This window comes from Scomber japonicus, chromosome 11 (assembly GCF_027409825.1).
Source record: "Scomber japonicus isolate fScoJap1 chromosome 11, fScoJap1.pri, whole genome shotgun sequence".
Taxonomy (NCBI): domain Eukaryota; kingdom Metazoa; phylum Chordata; class Actinopteri; order Scombriformes; family Scombridae; genus Scomber; species Scomber japonicus.
The window spans coordinates 2,314,064-2,332,277 of NC_070588.1; the positions used below are offsets into that span (position 1 = coordinate 2,314,064).

Here is an 18,214-nt window from a genome sequence, read left to right on the forward strand (position 1 = left end):
AAAACAACCTCGATTTCCTGTGGACCCTGCAGAATTTTGCAGCTCCACTATTTCATTCTCCAGATCTCTGATAGATTTGGTGATGTCACGAGAGACATTGAGAGTGTACTGTTGACAAAGCTGCCTGATTTCCACCTTCCCAACATCCCACCACTGCTTCAATGAAATAAAATCCTCTTTTCTAGTCCTAAAAACTCTCCAAAAAAATAAAAACGTTTCTTTAAAATGCTCATCTAAAACTAAAGCAGTGTTAAAGTGCCAATGTGCAGATTTGTGCTTCACATTTGCAATAAAAACATTACATGACACCATGGAATGATCGGAGAACCCCACAGGAAGTATTCTGCACTCTTTAAAAATGCTAAAATGATGCTTAAAACAATAAAAACGATCTAAACGGGCCATAGATAAAAGCTTCTCCCTGGTCTGGACCCATGTGTACTGTCTGTGTGTTCCATGTATTTCTCTCCATATATCTGTTAGTCCTTGAGTTTCTATCAGCTGCATCATTGCTCTTTTTGAAGCAGCATGAGGTTCTGTGTGATTTCTGTCCAGCTGATCATTTTCTGTACAGTTAAAATCACCCCCTAAAAATAAAAACTCTTCAGGCCCACACTGACTTAAAACCACACCTAGTTCATTTAAAAACTGAACTCTGGCAGGTCCTGTGTTTGGAGCATATACGTTTATAAAAACAAAATTAAAAAGCTCATACTTGGCTCTGACCACCATCAGTCTCCCCTTCACCACTTCTTCTACTATGTGAGACTGAGGTAGAAAGTTCTTAGCAAAGAGGATTGCTACTCCTCCACTGGTTCTACTAAGACTACTTAAAACTGCCTGCCCATCCCATTCCTTCCTCCAGTCAGTCTCATTCAAAGTGTCGCTGTGCGTTTCTTGAAGAAACATTACATTAATGTTCTTCATTCTCATAAGTTCAAATAGACTCGCTCTCTTCTTCATGTCTCTGGCTCCATTTATATTAAGAGAGTAGATTGTGAACTCACTCATGGCTATGAATAAAAGAAGCACTACACACACTAACACAGACAGAACACAGACTGTCTTATACTGCTTCTGAGTCTCCATCATTGTTAAGTTTCAGAAGTTTACCTACAAATTTTTTCAGTCTGTAAACTTCTTGGGGCGTATAGCCTCCATTTCCACTGCTGTTCATCTGAGTTCTGACTGAATGTAAGAACATCTTGCTATCTGCGAAGTAATCCTCAATTCTGACATTCTTCATATTCTTTGTTTTTTTCAGAAAATTTTTAACTTGTTGTCCTTCATATTTTTCCTCCTGTTGTGACCCAACAGACAACTGTGAGTCAGTGTAAGGCTGGCTACCTTCAGCACAGTCCTCCTCCTCCTCCTCCTCCTCCTCCTCTTCCTCCTCCTCCTCCTCCATGCTAGATTCAGAGTCTTGTTGAACTTCTTTTTGTTTTTCTCTGACACTTGCTGCTCCTTTTTTAGCTTTGGAGCCACTGTCACTGTTTATGTTCTTTCTTTTGAGAACAGGAACTTTTAAATTCTCCTCCAACATCTCTTCTTCACTGTCCCTTACTGTGTCTGCTGCTGCTGTATTAACAGTGTTTAGTTCAGCCAGCTCTCCTCCTGCTGTACCTTCACCATCATCACTTTTGTTTTCCTCATGTCTGACTGACAGCTACTTCATCCTGTGTGTTTTCTGTATTCTGTTGGGTCTTTTCTGTCTCCTCACCTTGTTTTTCAGCCTGTTTCTCTGATTTCTCAGCAGTGGAGATTTTATCAGGACAGGCTCTGACTAGATGGCCTTCCTTCCCACAGCCACAACACTTTAAAGTGCCAGAGTTCACAAAAACCACATAATCGAAATCATCTACTCTCACATTAAAAACCAGGTTTAGTTCTTCATCCTTTTTATTAAGGATCATAAGAACTTGTCTCCTATGAGAGACAACATGTTTCAGTAACGGAGATCTGCATCCCGACGGCAGTTTCCTGATCTTTGAAACGATCTTCCCGTGTCTTGTCAATTCTCTTATCAACACGTCATCACTAATAAACGGAGGTATATTAGATATGGTGATCTGTTTTGCAGGTGTAGTGAGAGGAGACACGGCAACAAAGGTATCATTAATAATAATGCCGGTCTCGATCACTTTATTTACTTTATCTATACGATCAACAAATATTACCACAGCTCCGTTCATCCGCGCAGCAGATTTAATGCTGCTGTGACCAATAACCTCTCCTACTGCTAGACTACAGTCCTCCACTGAACACTGAAACCCAGCAGAGATTTTAAAACCATGCTTTCTACTAAGTTTGGTAAACTCCATGTCGGCGTTTACCGCACCGACCAGCGAAACGCTGGTCGAAAAGAAAAAAATCCCCCTAACCTCCTATTTACACACCAAACCCAACAAAGAAAACTAGATAAATAGAAAAAGATAGAAAACGCACTCACAACCGCTCTCACAACCGCTCTCACACCGCTCAGCACGCTGCACTCACTCAGAGAGAGAGAGAGAGAGAGAGAGAGAGAGAGAGAGAGAGAGAGAGAGAGAGAGAGAGAGAGAGAGAGAACGTAACAGACATATAGCATCAGTCCATACAAAGCCTTCAGATTAAAATACAATAAATACATATAAAATGTTCTTATAAAAGAAGAGGGATTGAAGGGTTGTCACTTTTCATGTGTTTATTCAAGTAGCTAATAGCTTGTGGAGTAAATCACTGTTTCTGTCCTATTTCTTGAGATGGCTGGGTAGCAATTGTAGTAGAGACATAATATTCATAATAGTTTCATATCCACTTTAGACATTTTAATGATGTATCTTAAACTGCAAAACAGATTGATGTGTTTGATGTCTTTCATGTTTGACTATTGTATATTGATTGTATTTGTTCATTAAATTTAAGGATATTTTTATTGAACATTTTATTCTTCATTAAAGTTGTTGACTGGAATTGTGGAATAGTAACAGCCAGGCAAAGGACTACCAATGAAAACTGGCCTTTCTGGTACATTTACATTTCTCTGAATGTTGATTGATGTACACTCTCCATTTTTAAATAAATACATTGAAATTGAAATTAGGTAATACGTAGAAATGATTCATTTGAGTTGTTTTTCACTTCTGAGTCTTTGTTTTGAAGAACAAATTAACCAATTTATGTATTTCTATCTAAAGTTCACCCAATCATAAATCTTGCTTAATCCAGCTATGTTTTGATATATGATCAGTCATTATGTTCAGACATGAAAGAGATTTGAAGTGTAACAATAAAAATGTGTTCATGATAAAAAAAGGACAAACAAAAACATACAGCACATCTCATCAAGCTTGAATCTGATTATCAGCAAGCTCTGTTCATTCTGGGTTTTCATGTGAAAGAGGCAGAGCTGTTGATTATGAGAGACATCACCAGAACCCTGAATGAAGTATTTCATATGATGACATGGAGCGGTGATACATGCTGGAAGTTTTGATAATATGAACAGCACAGCCATATTATTACATGTTATACATGTCTTTAGTATGCATATGTAGACTATATTTGCTTTTATGCTGGATTATAAACAAAGTATTCTAAAGATGTGATGCACATAAAAAGATACCACAGGAGAGAGAGAGCTAATGCCTGATGAAGTCTATCTGATTGTAATGTTGCATTTAAGTGCAGCTGGTCAAAGCAAGAAGTCAGGACGCGAGGTTTAGTCAATGAAGAACATTTAATAAGTAAGCTGAATGCTCATAGTATGTTGATGCCATTGTTTTGTGTGTGTGTCCCCCGCTTCTCAAACCAAAGTGTACACGTGTTCACACATCTTTGTGTCAGCTGAAGGCACATAGTATGTGCTTTTATTTAGGACATACCTGAATGATTATACCGTGCCTCACCCATCACATGTCTCATAATGAAGACAAGTTGAAGTGGCTTTTACATTCTTTGAAGAGGAATGTCGCTCAGGTAGTTTTTATAAATGTCATACAGGTGTCTTCATGATTAAAAAAAGAACAAATGAAAACACAGAGCACTTATGTCATCAAGCATAGTTGACACCACAAAGCTAATGATCTCCTCCGCTTTCATGTGTGGTATTTTGCTCCAGGCAATTCTCTATGTGACTTTGCATGAAGCTGTTTGTGCTTTATTAAGCTGACGGTTTTCATCAAGTTTCCTCTGAAAGAACTCAAAGGGCTTTTTGATGTGACTGGGTTGTAATGTATCTAAGTGTCTTCTTAATTTGTTGGGTCTCATACTGTCAGCTGTCACAGTTTTCAGACATAAAATGTTCTCTGGTCTCTCCTCTTCCACCTGATTCACTGTGAAGACAATAGCAAGATAGGCTCTGTTATATTTTCTTAACTTGTGTTTTGGTTGATGACCTTCAACAGTCTTGTGTGTCTCAGATGCATGGCCTGTTTTTTCTTTTCTCTCCTGTCAAACATCTCTCCATCTGTCTCATTTATTCAGGTTTATTGTTCTGACGTGAAAAACATTAGTTTGTTCCGCAATACGTTTCCTCCCAGTAATGTGGCATCTCCTGTCATGCCTCTGATGAAAGTTTTATATCTTTTATTACTGATCAAAGTGTTATTCAGTATTATTTCATGGAAATTAAAGTCCTGCAGTGCTATATACTGTATATTTGGTTTTCCTGGTTTTTCAACACTGTGTATGGTGGGGACGGTGCGCTGCTGACCTCAACTCGGTACGTTGTGGATTGGTAGAAGGAATACTTCAAAGACCTCCTCAATCCCACCGACACGCCGTATGGTAAGGAAGCAGGGCCTGGGGACCCGAGTGCGGGCTCTCCTATCTCTGGAGCTGAGGTTGCCGAGGTGGTCAAAAAGCTCCTCGGCCTCAGGGGTGGATGAGATCCGCCCCGAGTTCCTCAAGGCCCTGGATGTTGTGGGGCTGTCATGGTTGACACAACTCTGCAACATCGCGTGTACATGGGGGGCAGTGTCTCTGGATTGGCAAACTGGGGTGGTGGTCCCTCTTTTTAAGAAGGGGGACCAGAGGTTGTGTTCCAACTATAGGGGGATCACACTCCTCAGCCTCCCTGGCAAGGTCTATTTGGGGTTACTGGATCCAGGAGCAGCAATGTGGTTTTCGTCCGGGTCGTGGAACTGTGGATCAGCTCTACACCCTCTGCAGGATCCTCGAGGGTCCTGGGAACATGTGTTTTGTGGACTTGGAAAAGGCTTTCGACCGTGTCCCTCGGGGAGTCGTGTGGGGGGTTCTCCGGTAGTGCAGGGTATCAGACCCCCTGATACAGGCCGTCCGTTCCCTGTACAACCACAGCAGAGAGGAGAGCTAATGCCTGATGAAGTCTATCTGATTGAAATGTTGCATTTAAGCAGGGCCGGCCCAAGGCATAAGCGAACTAAGCAGCTGCTTAGGGCCCCGTGACCACTAGGGGGCCCCCAAGAGCAACTAATTAAAAAAATAAAAAAGCAATTAATTATTTTTTTTCCATGTGTGCGTGATGATGTTTCATATATTATCAAATGTACGTTCTTGTACAAAACAAAAACAAAAAACAACAACAACATCATGTTAACAGAGTCTGTTAACATGATATCAAGCAGAGTGTAGTTTCCTACTGCCTCGCTGCTTGAAATTTGACCTCCGCTAGTAACGTGTGCAGTGCACCCAACCGCGCGGTGCGCACTCAGCATCTAGGAGCTAAGAGCAGCTGAAAGATGTCGCAATAAAGGACTTACCCCTCAGGGTCAAAAAAGAAAAAAAGGAAGAATGATGAAGAGGAGAAAAAACGACAAGATAAAGGTATGTCTCGGTAATGTAACATTTGGTGTCAAGGAGATTTTGAAAAGTTCCCTGAAATTAGGAAAGTCCCTAGTTATTGTTGACATTTTGTTTCAAATACGTTAGCCTATAATAGCAAATTTGCTAGCTAACATTAGTTCAAAATGAAAAGTTAATTCTCAGTGTATATAGGCCTATATTATTCTGGGTCGCTTTTTGGCATCAAAACAACGTTTCTCATAACGTTTGATAGCAAATGTTTAATCACTAACGTTAATTACAAACGCGGTGACGTTTGCTAGCAATATGGTTTTGCATTAATGAATTAATTTAGTTAACTTATAGTTTGAGGTATGTTGTTTGCAATTGTTTGCTGCAGAGCACAGTAATTTATGTGAGTAAATAAATATTTTCCTTTTACATCAACTCCCTGTTATGCTCATACGTTATATGAAACTTCCCCAGGAGCACTGTTAAAGTATTTTGGAGGAGGCAGTGACTCTGCCCAGGGGCAATCCACCTCCTCAGGAGCAGCCCAGGCTGATGTATCAGGTAATTGAAAAACTGTCACCATATATATTTAATTTCTAGTCAAATTATCTCATTAAGATGTAATAATATAATATAATATAATAATCATATGACAAGGGACATGTTTTTCATCTCAGGTCCATCTCTATCCTCTGCTACATCCACTGTACCCACTGTCCTCTCTGCAACCTCAGCTGTACCTGGTAAGTTAACAACAAAACAGCCTTTATAATTGCTCAGTGTACTGCAGAATATTCTGAGATTAATAATTTTGTCCAAAAATATTATTTTAATTTCCCTATAGGTCCCTCATCTTTGGTCATTGAGAATGATGTGTCTTCTTCAGCATCCAGTTTGCAGCAGGGATCAGCAGCTCCGCCAGTGGACCCCTTTCCTGTCGGACTCAGAAAGGACTGAACAGGTATTAAGAGGGCCACTGCCTATAAAGGACACATTCACATTCCCGAAGAGACACGATGGCCGAAGCTTCCACCATCATTACACATACAGACACCTAGTAAATGGGGAAAAAGTCAAGCGGAGCTGGCTCACATATTCAAAAAGTAAAGATGCGGTCTATTGCTTTTGCTGCAAATTATTTTCAAAAAAGTCCATAAAACTGGCAACTGAGGGACAGCAGGATTGATATTTCTTTGTTTATTTTATTCAATGCTGTGTTTTTTACATATAAAAGTCAAATGTTTGAATTACAGGAGTGTGTTTCAACGTGTCAAAGTGTTAATCAACCCCAGGCTGCTCTTGTAGCTGAATTTGCTACCATTTCAGATTAAAAACCATAGTTGGGTAAAACATGCCGGGCTGCTCTTTGAGGTTTTATGTATTGATTCTGTGTGTGGCCAGTTAGGGGAGTTGCTGACTTTGCCAAATATTAATTGAAAGATTTTTCTGTAAGTTTGCAAATCTGGTGTCTGGTTCCATTGCATTAATCACTGTTGATTACAATCTAACTACAACAAAAAGTTTTCACATTTAGTTTTACAAGTGTATTCGTAATGACGGAGTAGAATAAGTAGAATACATTTATAGTAGGTGTGTGAATGATCAATAATCATTATTATTGGCAGTAATAGAGGGCCCCAAAATCAAATTTTGCTTAGGGCCCCATGGAGTCTTGGGCCGGCCCTGCATTTAAGCATAATATTATATTATTAATCTTTGTGTGTGCAGCTGGTCTCTCTGTGTGGAGGTTTGGTTTGCATGAGGGCGGGTTTGAACTCACACTCACACACACACACTCACACACACACACCTGTATGACAATCCTGTGTGATGCTGTGTGACGCATCACTAAATCATCTTCTGTAGCTGCAGTCAGAACTGGATTCACCGGCTAAGAGGCCCTGCAGCAAAAAAACAACAAAGCAAGAAGTCCTGTCCAAGAACCTGTCACACTGCAACGCCTCACCCATCACATGTCTCATAATGTGACAACTAACTATCTAACAATGTCTAATCATAATGGAACCTAGTTAAAGTGGCTTTTACATTCTTGGCACACAGGTAGTTTTATACCTGTCACACAGATTAAAAAAAGAACAAATGAAAACACACCACCAGTTGACACCACACCTCAAGCTAATGAGCTCGTCTGCTTTCATGTGTGGTATTTTGCTCCAGGCAATTCTCTATGTGACTTTGCATGAAGCTGTTTGTGCTTTATTAAGCTGACGGTTTTCATCAAGTTTCCTCTGAAAGAACTCAAAGGGCTTTTTGATGTGACTGGGTTGTAATGTATCTAAGTGTCTTCTTAATTAGTTGGGTCTCATACTGTCAGCTGTCACAGTTCTCAGACATAAAATGTACTCTGGTCTCTCCTCTTCCACCTGATTCACTGTGAAGACAATAGCAAGATAGGCTCTGTTATATTTTCTTAACTTGTGTTTTGGTTGATGACCTTCAACAGTCTTGTGTGTCTCAGATGCATGGCCTGTTTTTTCTTTTCTCCCCTGTCAAACATCTCTCCATCCGTCTCATTTATTCAGGTTTATTGTTCTGACGTGAAAAACATTAGTTTGTTCCGCAATACGTTTCCTCCCAGTAATGTGGTATCTCCTGTCATGCCTCTGATGAAAGTTTTATATCTTTTATTACTGATCAAAGTGTTATTCAGTATTATTTCATGGAAATTAAAGTCCTGCAGTGCTATATACTGTATATTTGGTTTTCCTGGTTTTTCAACACTGTGTATGGTGGGGACGGTGCGCTGCTGACCTCAACTCGGTACGTTGTGGATTGGTAGAAGGAATACTTCAAAGACCTCCTCAATCCCACCGACACGCCGTATGGTAAGGAAGCAGGGCCTGGGGAACCGAGTGCGGGCTCTCCTATCTCTGGAGCTGAGGTTGCCGAGGTGGTCAAAAAGCTCCTCGGCCTCAGGGGTGGATGAGATCTGCCCCGAGTTCCTCAAGGCCCTGGATGTTGTGGGGCTGTCATGGTTGACACAACTCTGCAACATCGCGTGTACATGGGGGGCAGTGTCTCTGGATTGGCAAACTGGGGTGGTGGTCCCTCTTTTTAAGAAGGGGGACCAGAGGTTGTGTTCCAACTATAGGGGGATCACACTCCTCAGCCTCCCTGGCAAGGTCTATTTGGGGTTACTGGATCCAGGAGCAGCAATGTGGTTTTCGTCCGGGTCGTGGAACTGTGGATCAGCTCTACACCCTCTGCAGGATCCTCGAGGGTCCTGGGAACATGTGTTTTGTGGACTTGGAAAAGGCTTTCGACCGTGTCCCTCGGGGAGTCGTGTGGGGGGTTCTCCGGTAGTGCAGGGTATCAGACCCCCTGATACGGGCCGTCCGTTCCCTGTACAACCACAGCAGAGAGGAGAGCTAATGCCTGATGAAGTCTATCTGATTGAAATGTTGCATTTAAGCAGGGCCGGCCCAAGGCATAAGCGAACTAAGCAGCTGCTTAGGGCCCCGTGACCACTCGTGGGCCCCCAAGAGCAACTAATTAAAAAAATAAAAAAGCAATTAATTATTTTTTTCCCATGTGTGCGTGATGATGATTCATATATTATCAAATGTACGTTCTTGTACAAAACAAAAACAAAAAACAACAACAACATCATGTTAACAGAGTCTGTTAACATGATATCAAGCAGAGTGTAGTTTCCTACTGCCTTGCTGCTTGACATTTGACCTCCGCTAGTAACGTGTGCAGTGCACCCAACCGCGCGGTGCGCACTCAGCATCTAGGAGCTAAGAGCAGCTGAAAGATGTCGCAATAAAGGACTTACCCCTCAGGGTCAAAAAAGAAAAAAAGGAAGAAAGATGAAGAGGAGAAAAAACGACAAGATAAAGGTATGTCTCGGTAATGTAACATTTGGTGTCAAGGAGATTTTGAAAAGTTCCCTGAAATTAGGAAAGTCCCTAGTTATTGTTGACATTTTGTTTCAAATACGTTAGCCTATAATAGCAAATTTGCTAGCTAACATTAGTTCAAAATGAAAAGTTAATTCTCAGTGTATATAGGCCTATATTATTCTGGGTCGCTTTTTGGCATCAAAACAACGTTTCTCATAACGTTTGATAGCAAATGTTTAATCACTAACGTTAATTACAAACACAGTGACGTTTGCTAGCAATATGGTTTTGCATTAATGAATTAATTTAGTTAACTTATAGTTTGAGGTACGTTGTTTGCAATTGTTTGCTGCAGAGCACAGTAATTTATGTGAGTAAATAAATATTTTCCTTTTACATCAACTCCCTGTTATGCTCATACGTTATATGAAACTTCCCCAGGAGCACTGTTAAAGTATTTTGGAGGAGGCAGTGACTCTGCCCAGGGGCAATCCACCTCCTCAGGAGCAGCCCAGGCTGATGTATCAGGTAATTGAAAAACTGTCACCATATATATTTAATTTCTAGTCAAATTATCTCATTAAGATGTAATAATATAATATAATATAATAATCATATGACAAGGGACATGTTTTTCATCTCAGGTCCATCTCTATCCTCTGCTACATCCACTGTACCCACTGTCCTCTCTGCAACCTCAGCTGTACCTGGTAAGTTAACAACAAAACAGCCTTTATAATTGCTCAGTGTACTGCAGAATATTCTGAGATTAATAATTTTGTCCAAAAATATTATTTTAATTTCCCTATAGGTCCTTCATCTTTGGTCATTGAGATTGATGTGTCTTCTTCAGCATCCAGTTTGCAGCAGGGATCAGCAGCTCCGCCAGTGGACCCAGCTGAGTGTCCCTCTTTCCTGTCGGACTCAGAAAGGACTGAACAGGTATTAAGAGGGCCACTGCCTATAAAGGACACATTCACATTCCCGAAGAGACACGATGGCCGAAGCTTCCACCATCATTACACATACAGACACCTAGTAAATGGGGAAAAAGTCAAGCGGAGCTGGCTCACATATTCAAAAAGTAAAGATGCGGTCTATTGCTTTTGCTGCAAATTATTTTCAAAAAAGTCCATAAAACTGGCAACTGAGGGACAGCAGGATTGATATTTCTTTGTTTATTTTATTCAATGCTGTGTTTTTTACATATAAAAGTCAAATGTTTAAATTACAGGAGTGTGTTTTGTATTTCCCTCCCTATTTTTACCAAAGATTTTGCACATTTTTACATAGTTTTCAGACCTAATTCAACTTAATATTTTATTTATCAACCATTTGTGTTACCTTGTTTTAGGTGCCTGTTGATTTTCATCATTATTTAAGTATTTGTTGTTGTATTTTTATTTTATTTAATACTGTCTGTTTTTGTATATTTGGTGTTGCAGTTTATTTAAAATAATAATAATAAAGCAGATTGTGTTTACAGTAAATGATTGTTTGTTTATTTTGTTACTTTTAATTGACCTAGATGACATTCAGTATCCCACGTAGTACTATATCACTTTAATATTAAGTGTTAATCAACCCCAGGCTGCTCTTGTAGCTGAATTTGCTACCATTTCAGATTAAAAACCATAGATGGGTAAAACATGCCGGGCTGCTCTTTGAGGTTTTATGTATTGATTCTGTGTGTGGCCAGTTAGGGGAGTTGCTGACTTTGCCAAATATTAATTGAAAGATTTTTCTGTAAGTTTGCAAATCTGGTGTCTGGTTCCATTGCATTAATCACTGTTGATTACAATCTAACTACAACAAAAAGTTTTCACGTTTAGTTTTACAAGTGTATTCGTAATGACGGAGTAGAATAAGTAGAATACGTTTATAGTAGGTGTGTGAATGATCAATAATCATTATTATTGGCAGTAATAGAGGGCCCCAAAATCAAATTTTGCTTAGGGCCCCATGGAGTCTTGGGCCGGCCCTGCATTTAAGCATAATATTATATTATTAATCTTTGTGTGTGCAGCTGGTCTCTCTGTGTGGAGGTTTGGTTTGCATGAGGGCGGGTTTGAACTCACACTCACACACACACACTCACACACACACACCTGTATGACAATCCTGTGTGATGCTGTGTGACGCATCACTAAATCATCTTCTGTAGCTGCAGTCAGAACTGGATTCACCGGCTAAGAGGCCCTGCAGCAAAAAAACAACAAAGCAAGAAGTCCTGTCCAAGAACCTGTCACACTGCAACGCCTCACCCATCACATGTCTCATAATGTGACAACTAACTAACTAACAATGTCTAATCATAATGGAACCTAGTTAAAGTGGCTTTTACATTCTTGGCACACAGGTAGTTTTATACCTGTCACACAGATTAAAAAAAGAACAAATGAAAACACACCACCAGTTGACACCACACCACAAAGCTAATGATCTCTGCTTTCATGTGTGGTATTTTGCTCCAGGCAATTCTCTATGTGACTTTGCATGAAGCTGTTTGTGTTTTATTAAGCTGACGGTTTTCATCAAGTTTCCTCTGAAAGAACTCAAAGGGCTTTTTGATGTGACTGGGTTGTAATGTATCTAAGTGTCTTCTTAATTAGTTGGGTCTCATACTGTCAGCTGTCACAGTTTTCAGACATAAAATGTACTCTGGTCTCTCCTCTTCCACCTGATTCACTGTGAAGACAATAGCAAGATAGGCTCTGTTATATTTTCTTAACTTGTGTTTTGGTTGATGACCTTCAGCAGTCTTGTGTGTCTCAGATGCATGGCCTGTTTTTTCTTTTCTCTCCTGTCAAACATCTCTCCATCCGTCTCATTTATTCAGGTTTATTGTTCTGACGTGAAAAACATTAGTTTGTTCCGCAATACGTTTCCTCCCAGTAATGTGGCATCTCCTGTCATGCCTCTGATGAAAGTTTTATATCTTTTATTACTGATCAAAGTGTTATTCAGTATTATTTCATGGAAATTAAAGTCCTGCAGTGCTATATACTGTATATTTGGTTTTCCTGGTTTTTCAACACTGTGTATGGTGGGGACGGTGCGCTGCTGACCTCAACTCGGTACGTTGTGGATTGGTAGAAGGAATACTTCAAAGACCTCCTCAATCCCACCGACACGCCGTATGGTAAGGAAGCAGGGCCTGGGGACCCGAGTGCGGGCTCTCCTATCTCTGGAGCTGAGGTTGCCGAGGTGGTCAAAAAGCTCCTCGGCCTCAGGGGTGGATGAGATCCGCCCCGAGTTCCTCAAGGCCCTGGATGTTGTGGGGCTGTCATGGTTGACACGACTCTGCAACATCGCGTGGACATCGGGGGCAGTGCCTCTGGATTGGCAAACTGGGGTGGTGGTCCCTCTTTTTAAGAAGGGGGACCAGAGGTTGTGTTCCAACTATAGGGGGATCACACTCCTCAGCCTCCCTGGCAAGGTCTATTTGGGGTTACTGGATCCAGGAGCAGCAATGTGGTTTTCGTCCGGGTCGTGGAACTGTGGATCAGCTCTACACCCTCTGCAGGATCCTCGAGGGTCCTGGGAACATGTGTTTTGTGGACTTTGAAAAGGCTTTCGACCGTGTCCCTCGGGGAGTCATGTGGGGGGTTCTCCGGTAGTGCAGGGTATCAGACCCCCTGATACGGGCCGTCCGTTCCCTGTACAACCACAGCAGAGAGGAGAGCTAATGACTGATGAAGTCTATCTGATTGAAATGTTGCATTTAAGTATAATATTATATTATTAATCTTTGTGTGTGCAGCTGGTCTCTCTGTGTGGAGGTTTGGTTTGCATGAGGGCGGGTTTGAACTCACACTCACACACACACACACAAACACACACTCACACACACACACCTGTATGACAATCCTGTGTCATGCTGTGTGACGCATCACTAAATCATCTTCTGTAGCTGCAGTCAGAACTGGATTCACCGGCTAAGAGGCCCTGCAGCAAAAAAACAACAAAGCAAGAAGTCCTGTCCAAGAACCTGTCACACTGCAACGCCTCACCCATCACATGTCTCATAATGTGACAATGTCTAACAATGTCTAATCATAATGGAGCCTAGTTAAAGTGGCTTTTACATTCTTGGCACACAGGTAGTTTTATACCTGTCACACAGATTAAAAAAAGAACAAATGAAAACACACAGCACTTGTGTCATTAAGCATAGTTGACGCCACACCTAAAGACGAGCTCCTCTGCTTTCATGTGTGGTATTTTGCTCCAGGCAATTCTCTATGTGACTTTGCATGAAGCTGTTTGTGCTTTATTAAGCTGACAGTTTTCATCAAGTTTCCTCTGAAAGACTCAAAGGGATTTTTGATGTATCTGTAGGAGTTGAAGGGATTGTGTTTGGTTATTAATAATAATTAATGATTATAAAATAATTCTAATTTATTAAAAAGAAAATAATCCAAAAATGATTGATTTAATGATTAATTTGGGGCACCAAACCAGACCGGGACCCTAAACTGTCCTACCACTACAACTAATGAACAAACACGAAGCAACAGCTGTGTAAGATTAAGACTGTACGAGTAGACAGGCGTGTATGTGTGTACGTGTGAGTGGGTGTGTCCAGGAGCATGGGAATTCAAGATGGCGGACTCTGCAAAGAAGTCTGGTCACACAAGAACAGGGGGCGGATACGGGGGCCGTTACCACTAGACAATATGACGCAATAGCACTGACTCGTGGTCAACCCTCCCAAACACACCAGCTAAGTGACTGAGGATGAGGTCCCTCCGGATGTAGCTTGGCTGTCCTGTGTTACCTCACGAACACCTGTGTGATACAGGATGTGAATGTATATATGTGCGGTTGGTACAGGGAAAGAGAAACAAGACCAAAGGAAGGCTGACCCAGCAGCAAACACGGACACGGCGGTCCCAAAACACAAGCTTAACACAGCAATACAAGATAATACTAAACTAGTATTAGTGTGTGTAACACTAACAACTCAGATGAAAACCTCTTACTATAAGATGGGTAAAGATGAGGCTTGAAGCAAGTCGTAGTGGGCTCTGTCTGTCAGTATAAGACCCAACACCGTCCTCCAGTGTGAGTCTGTGAGCGCGGTTCTGATCTTCCCGAGGTTGACGGGGCTGGTTTCGGCGGAGTGATGCGGAAACTCAGACGTATCCAAAGTTCTTGGGCTGTGGGTCATTAAGTTATCCACAAGTCCCAAACAAAGAAATCTCTCTTCCTTCTGCAGGTACGATTGAGAGCGGCTGGTCTGTGGTCAGTTGCATTCAGGTGAACGCAGTTGAAGTCTCGTCTCGTCCAGCGAGTTGAAGCTTTGAAGGAAAGGTAAGCCACTCGCTTTAACAGAAAGAAAACGTCTTTCCTTGCTTGTTTGTGGAAATTTTGCTGTTGAATGTTTTAAATGCGTCCTTATAATCAGCATCATCAGCATCACAAACTGATTTATCTCCACTGTGTCGGGTTGAGGCAGAAATCTCAGGCAGAGAACTTAATACCTGGACAATCGAAAATAAAACCAAAGCTGTTTGACTGGTCAGGTCAGAATCAGAATACTTTATTGTCATTGGACATTACTGTTCCAACGAAATTCTCATGCAACCCCTGAGTGGTGCGACATAAACAACATGACAGACAGTATAAAAATATATAAGAACATACCGTAAATTCCGGACTACGGAGCGCACCTGATTAAAAGCCGCATGCTCAAATTTTAGAAAGAAAATCAATTTTGTACTTGTACAAGCCGCACCGGATTTTAAGCCGCAGGTGTCCCACGTTGTAATATGAGATATTAGCTAGGGTTGGTCCGATCGGCGATGCCTGACAGCCATCACGCAAACCCCCCCCCCCCCGACTACACACATTTAGGGCGCACTAGGCAATCGTACTGTGCCCAAGCACGTTTGCCCCCTAAAGTCCGGATTATTTGGCGAGTGTGCCCTGCTTGAGGGAAAAGAAGCCAATTTTCATCCAGCGTGCTGCATGGACTTCATTACATCTGCTGCACCGCTGCTACCACAATTATCAAATGCTAAGTTTATTGTCTGTGACTGTGACCCTCATAAAAGTAATATTTTACAAATCTGCATCATATAAACTAACGAAATTCGTTAAAGTAAGTCATTTGGCGACTTCTAAGTCATTAAACTAAGTCTTACTTTTACTGGAGTAATCTCCAGTGTGGGAAAAAAGTAGCGGCTTATCGTCCGGAATTTACAGTAATCATATACAGTCATCATATAAACAAGTCAGTGTAGATGCTGCAGCCTGTATTGCACCTTGAATTGCACTTATTTAAAGTTAACAATTTAAAAGAGTCTATTTCTGGAGATTGCTGTTCAGCTCCCTGATGGCACAAGGATAGAAGCTGTTCAGGAGTCGTGAAGTGCGGGTTTTAAGGCACCAGAGGGCAGTAGCGTGAGCGTGATTTGGGTGAATTGGTCCTTTAATAATCACTTTTCTGCTAACCCGAGTGTCTGCATCTGCTCATGTCATTGAAGAGACTGGTATGTTTATTCATATTCCATGTTACCAGTATCACAGAGGTTACTGTCGCAGGACAGACGCACAACACATGAAGATATGAACCAACCATTTTGGACAAACTGAACTAAAACTGTAAAGTGTTCTGAGCTTTCATGCTTTTGTTCCTGGACACTGTTAATTAAAACACTTAAAAATAGTCAATCAGGACTCTTGGAAATGAAGAAGCAATCAATGATAGGTAGGCTGGTTACGTAAAAAACTACTTGCATAACAGCTTGTTGTTGTTTTTCTCAAAGCTGGAACCAATCCCATGATAGGTTATGGAATGTAGCAGAGCAACATCAAACAGATTTATGAGTTTTGATGCCTGAGGTGCGGCAGTGTGTGTGTAATACGGTAAGATTTAATTAAATGTGTCACACCACTGACTTTACTGACAACCACATCTTATCTTATTACATAATCAGGAAATAAAATAATTTGTAAAACTTATAGTTCAAAATGTAAAGGCTAAAACATAAAATGTGTTATCATAGCTGGTCAATATGGGTCTTATTTCATACTTCTTTGCCATCTTGTGGGAATTTGCAAAAAATTCAACAAATTAAATACAATCTCTAATTAAATGTGACCCGCCCACAAACACTGAATCCGGTGAAACCAGTCTGCCCTGATTACATCCCTATAAATGTAGGACGTGCTGTGATAAAGGAACATTGCAGGTGACGAAGCCTCACAAGAGAACATTTTCCTCCAGATTGGTCAGAAAGCCTCCAGAAGGTAAGACAACCTGACCACTCATCTATGTCTCTCTGAACTGATTGCTCTACCCATCGCATCGTTAACCCTTGAGCCTCACCAGGGACCTAGAAGGGCTTTCAACCTTGATTCCATAGTTGCTACAACATAAATTCATGCATTCTGTTTTAGAGGACTTTCAAACTGAAGCTCTGGCTTCAAAATATAAGTTTTTACTATTTTCCAGTTGAATGAGTCATTTTCTCCATTTTAACTCTTTGCACCAAAATCATTGTGTGTGTAGATAGGGCTGTCTAAATGTGGTGGTAACACTTTACTTGAGGGTCATAAGAGTGACATGACACTGTCATAACTGCTACATGACACAGACATGAACGCGTCATAAACATTATGTCAATGGCATTAATGTTCATGACTGTTGTCATTAAGTGTCATTTGGTGTTTGTAATGACAATTTGACATGGTTTGGGTTGTCTTGATTATGTTAATTTGACATTAATCAAAGTGACATGACCAGAAGTTGTCTTTGTCATGACATCTTGACATTAACAAAATATGCACCTATTTTTGTGTTTATGGCAAGTTGGCATAAATAATAATAAAAATAAAAACAACGTACAGAAAAATAGAAAGAGAGAGAAATACAATACTAGAATAGAGCATTAAATATAAAATAATGATTAGCTTTAAAATCATTAAAAGGACATAGAGTGCAAATGAAAGATTAAAATGTAAAGTGCTTTAAAAGAGGTCAATCATAAGCTCAGGAGAAGAGAAACGTTTTTAACCTGGATTTAAAAATGATTTCAGTTCTGCTGGTAGTTTGTTCCAGTTGTGTAAAAGCTGCTTCATCATGTTTAGTTTGAACTCTGGGCTCAACTATCTGACCTGAGTCAGTAGATCTCAGAGCTCTGGGCTCAACTATCTGACCTGAGTCAGTAGATCTCAGAGCTCTACTGGGTTTATATTCTACTAACATGTCATTCATGTATTCTGGACCTCAACCATTCAGTGATTTGTAGACCAGTAGCAGAACTTTAAAATCTATTCTATAGCTGACTGGGAGCCAGTGTAAAGACTTTAGAACTGACTGGGAGCCAGTGTAAAGACTTTAGAGCTGACTGGGAGCCAGTGTAAAGACTTTAGAGCTGACTGGGAGCCAGTGTAAAGACTTTAGAGCTGACTGGGAGTTAAAAGGACATAGAGTGCAAATGAAAGATTAAAATGTAAAGTGCTTTAAAAGAGCTCAATCATAAGCTCAGGAGAAGAGAAATGTTTTTAACCTGGATTTAAAAGTGTTCACTGTTGGGGCTGATTTCAGTTCTGCTGGCAGTGATAAACCAACCATTTGATCTTCC

The 18,214-nt window shown here is 40.8% G+C and overlaps 1 protein-coding gene across 1 annotated transcript in view; it reads left to right on the forward strand.

The window, feature by feature from the left end:
* Positions 1-5,751: 5,751 nt before the first annotated feature.
* The window catches only part of LOC128368298 (uncharacterized), a 33,200-nt gene continuing 20,737 nt past the window's right edge, over positions 5,752-18,214 (forward strand). The window contains exons 1-6 of the mRNA XM_053329089.1: positions 5,752-5,794; positions 6,229-6,315; positions 6,432-6,497; positions 10,062-10,148; positions 10,265-10,330; positions 10,432-10,562. Coding sequence (XP_053185064.1) covers positions 5,752-5,794; positions 6,229-6,315; positions 6,432-6,497; positions 10,062-10,148; positions 10,265-10,330; positions 10,432-10,562 — 480 coding nt within the window. The remainder of the gene's footprint in view (positions 5,795-6,228; positions 6,316-6,431; positions 6,498-10,061; positions 10,149-10,264; positions 10,331-10,431; positions 10,563-18,214) is intronic.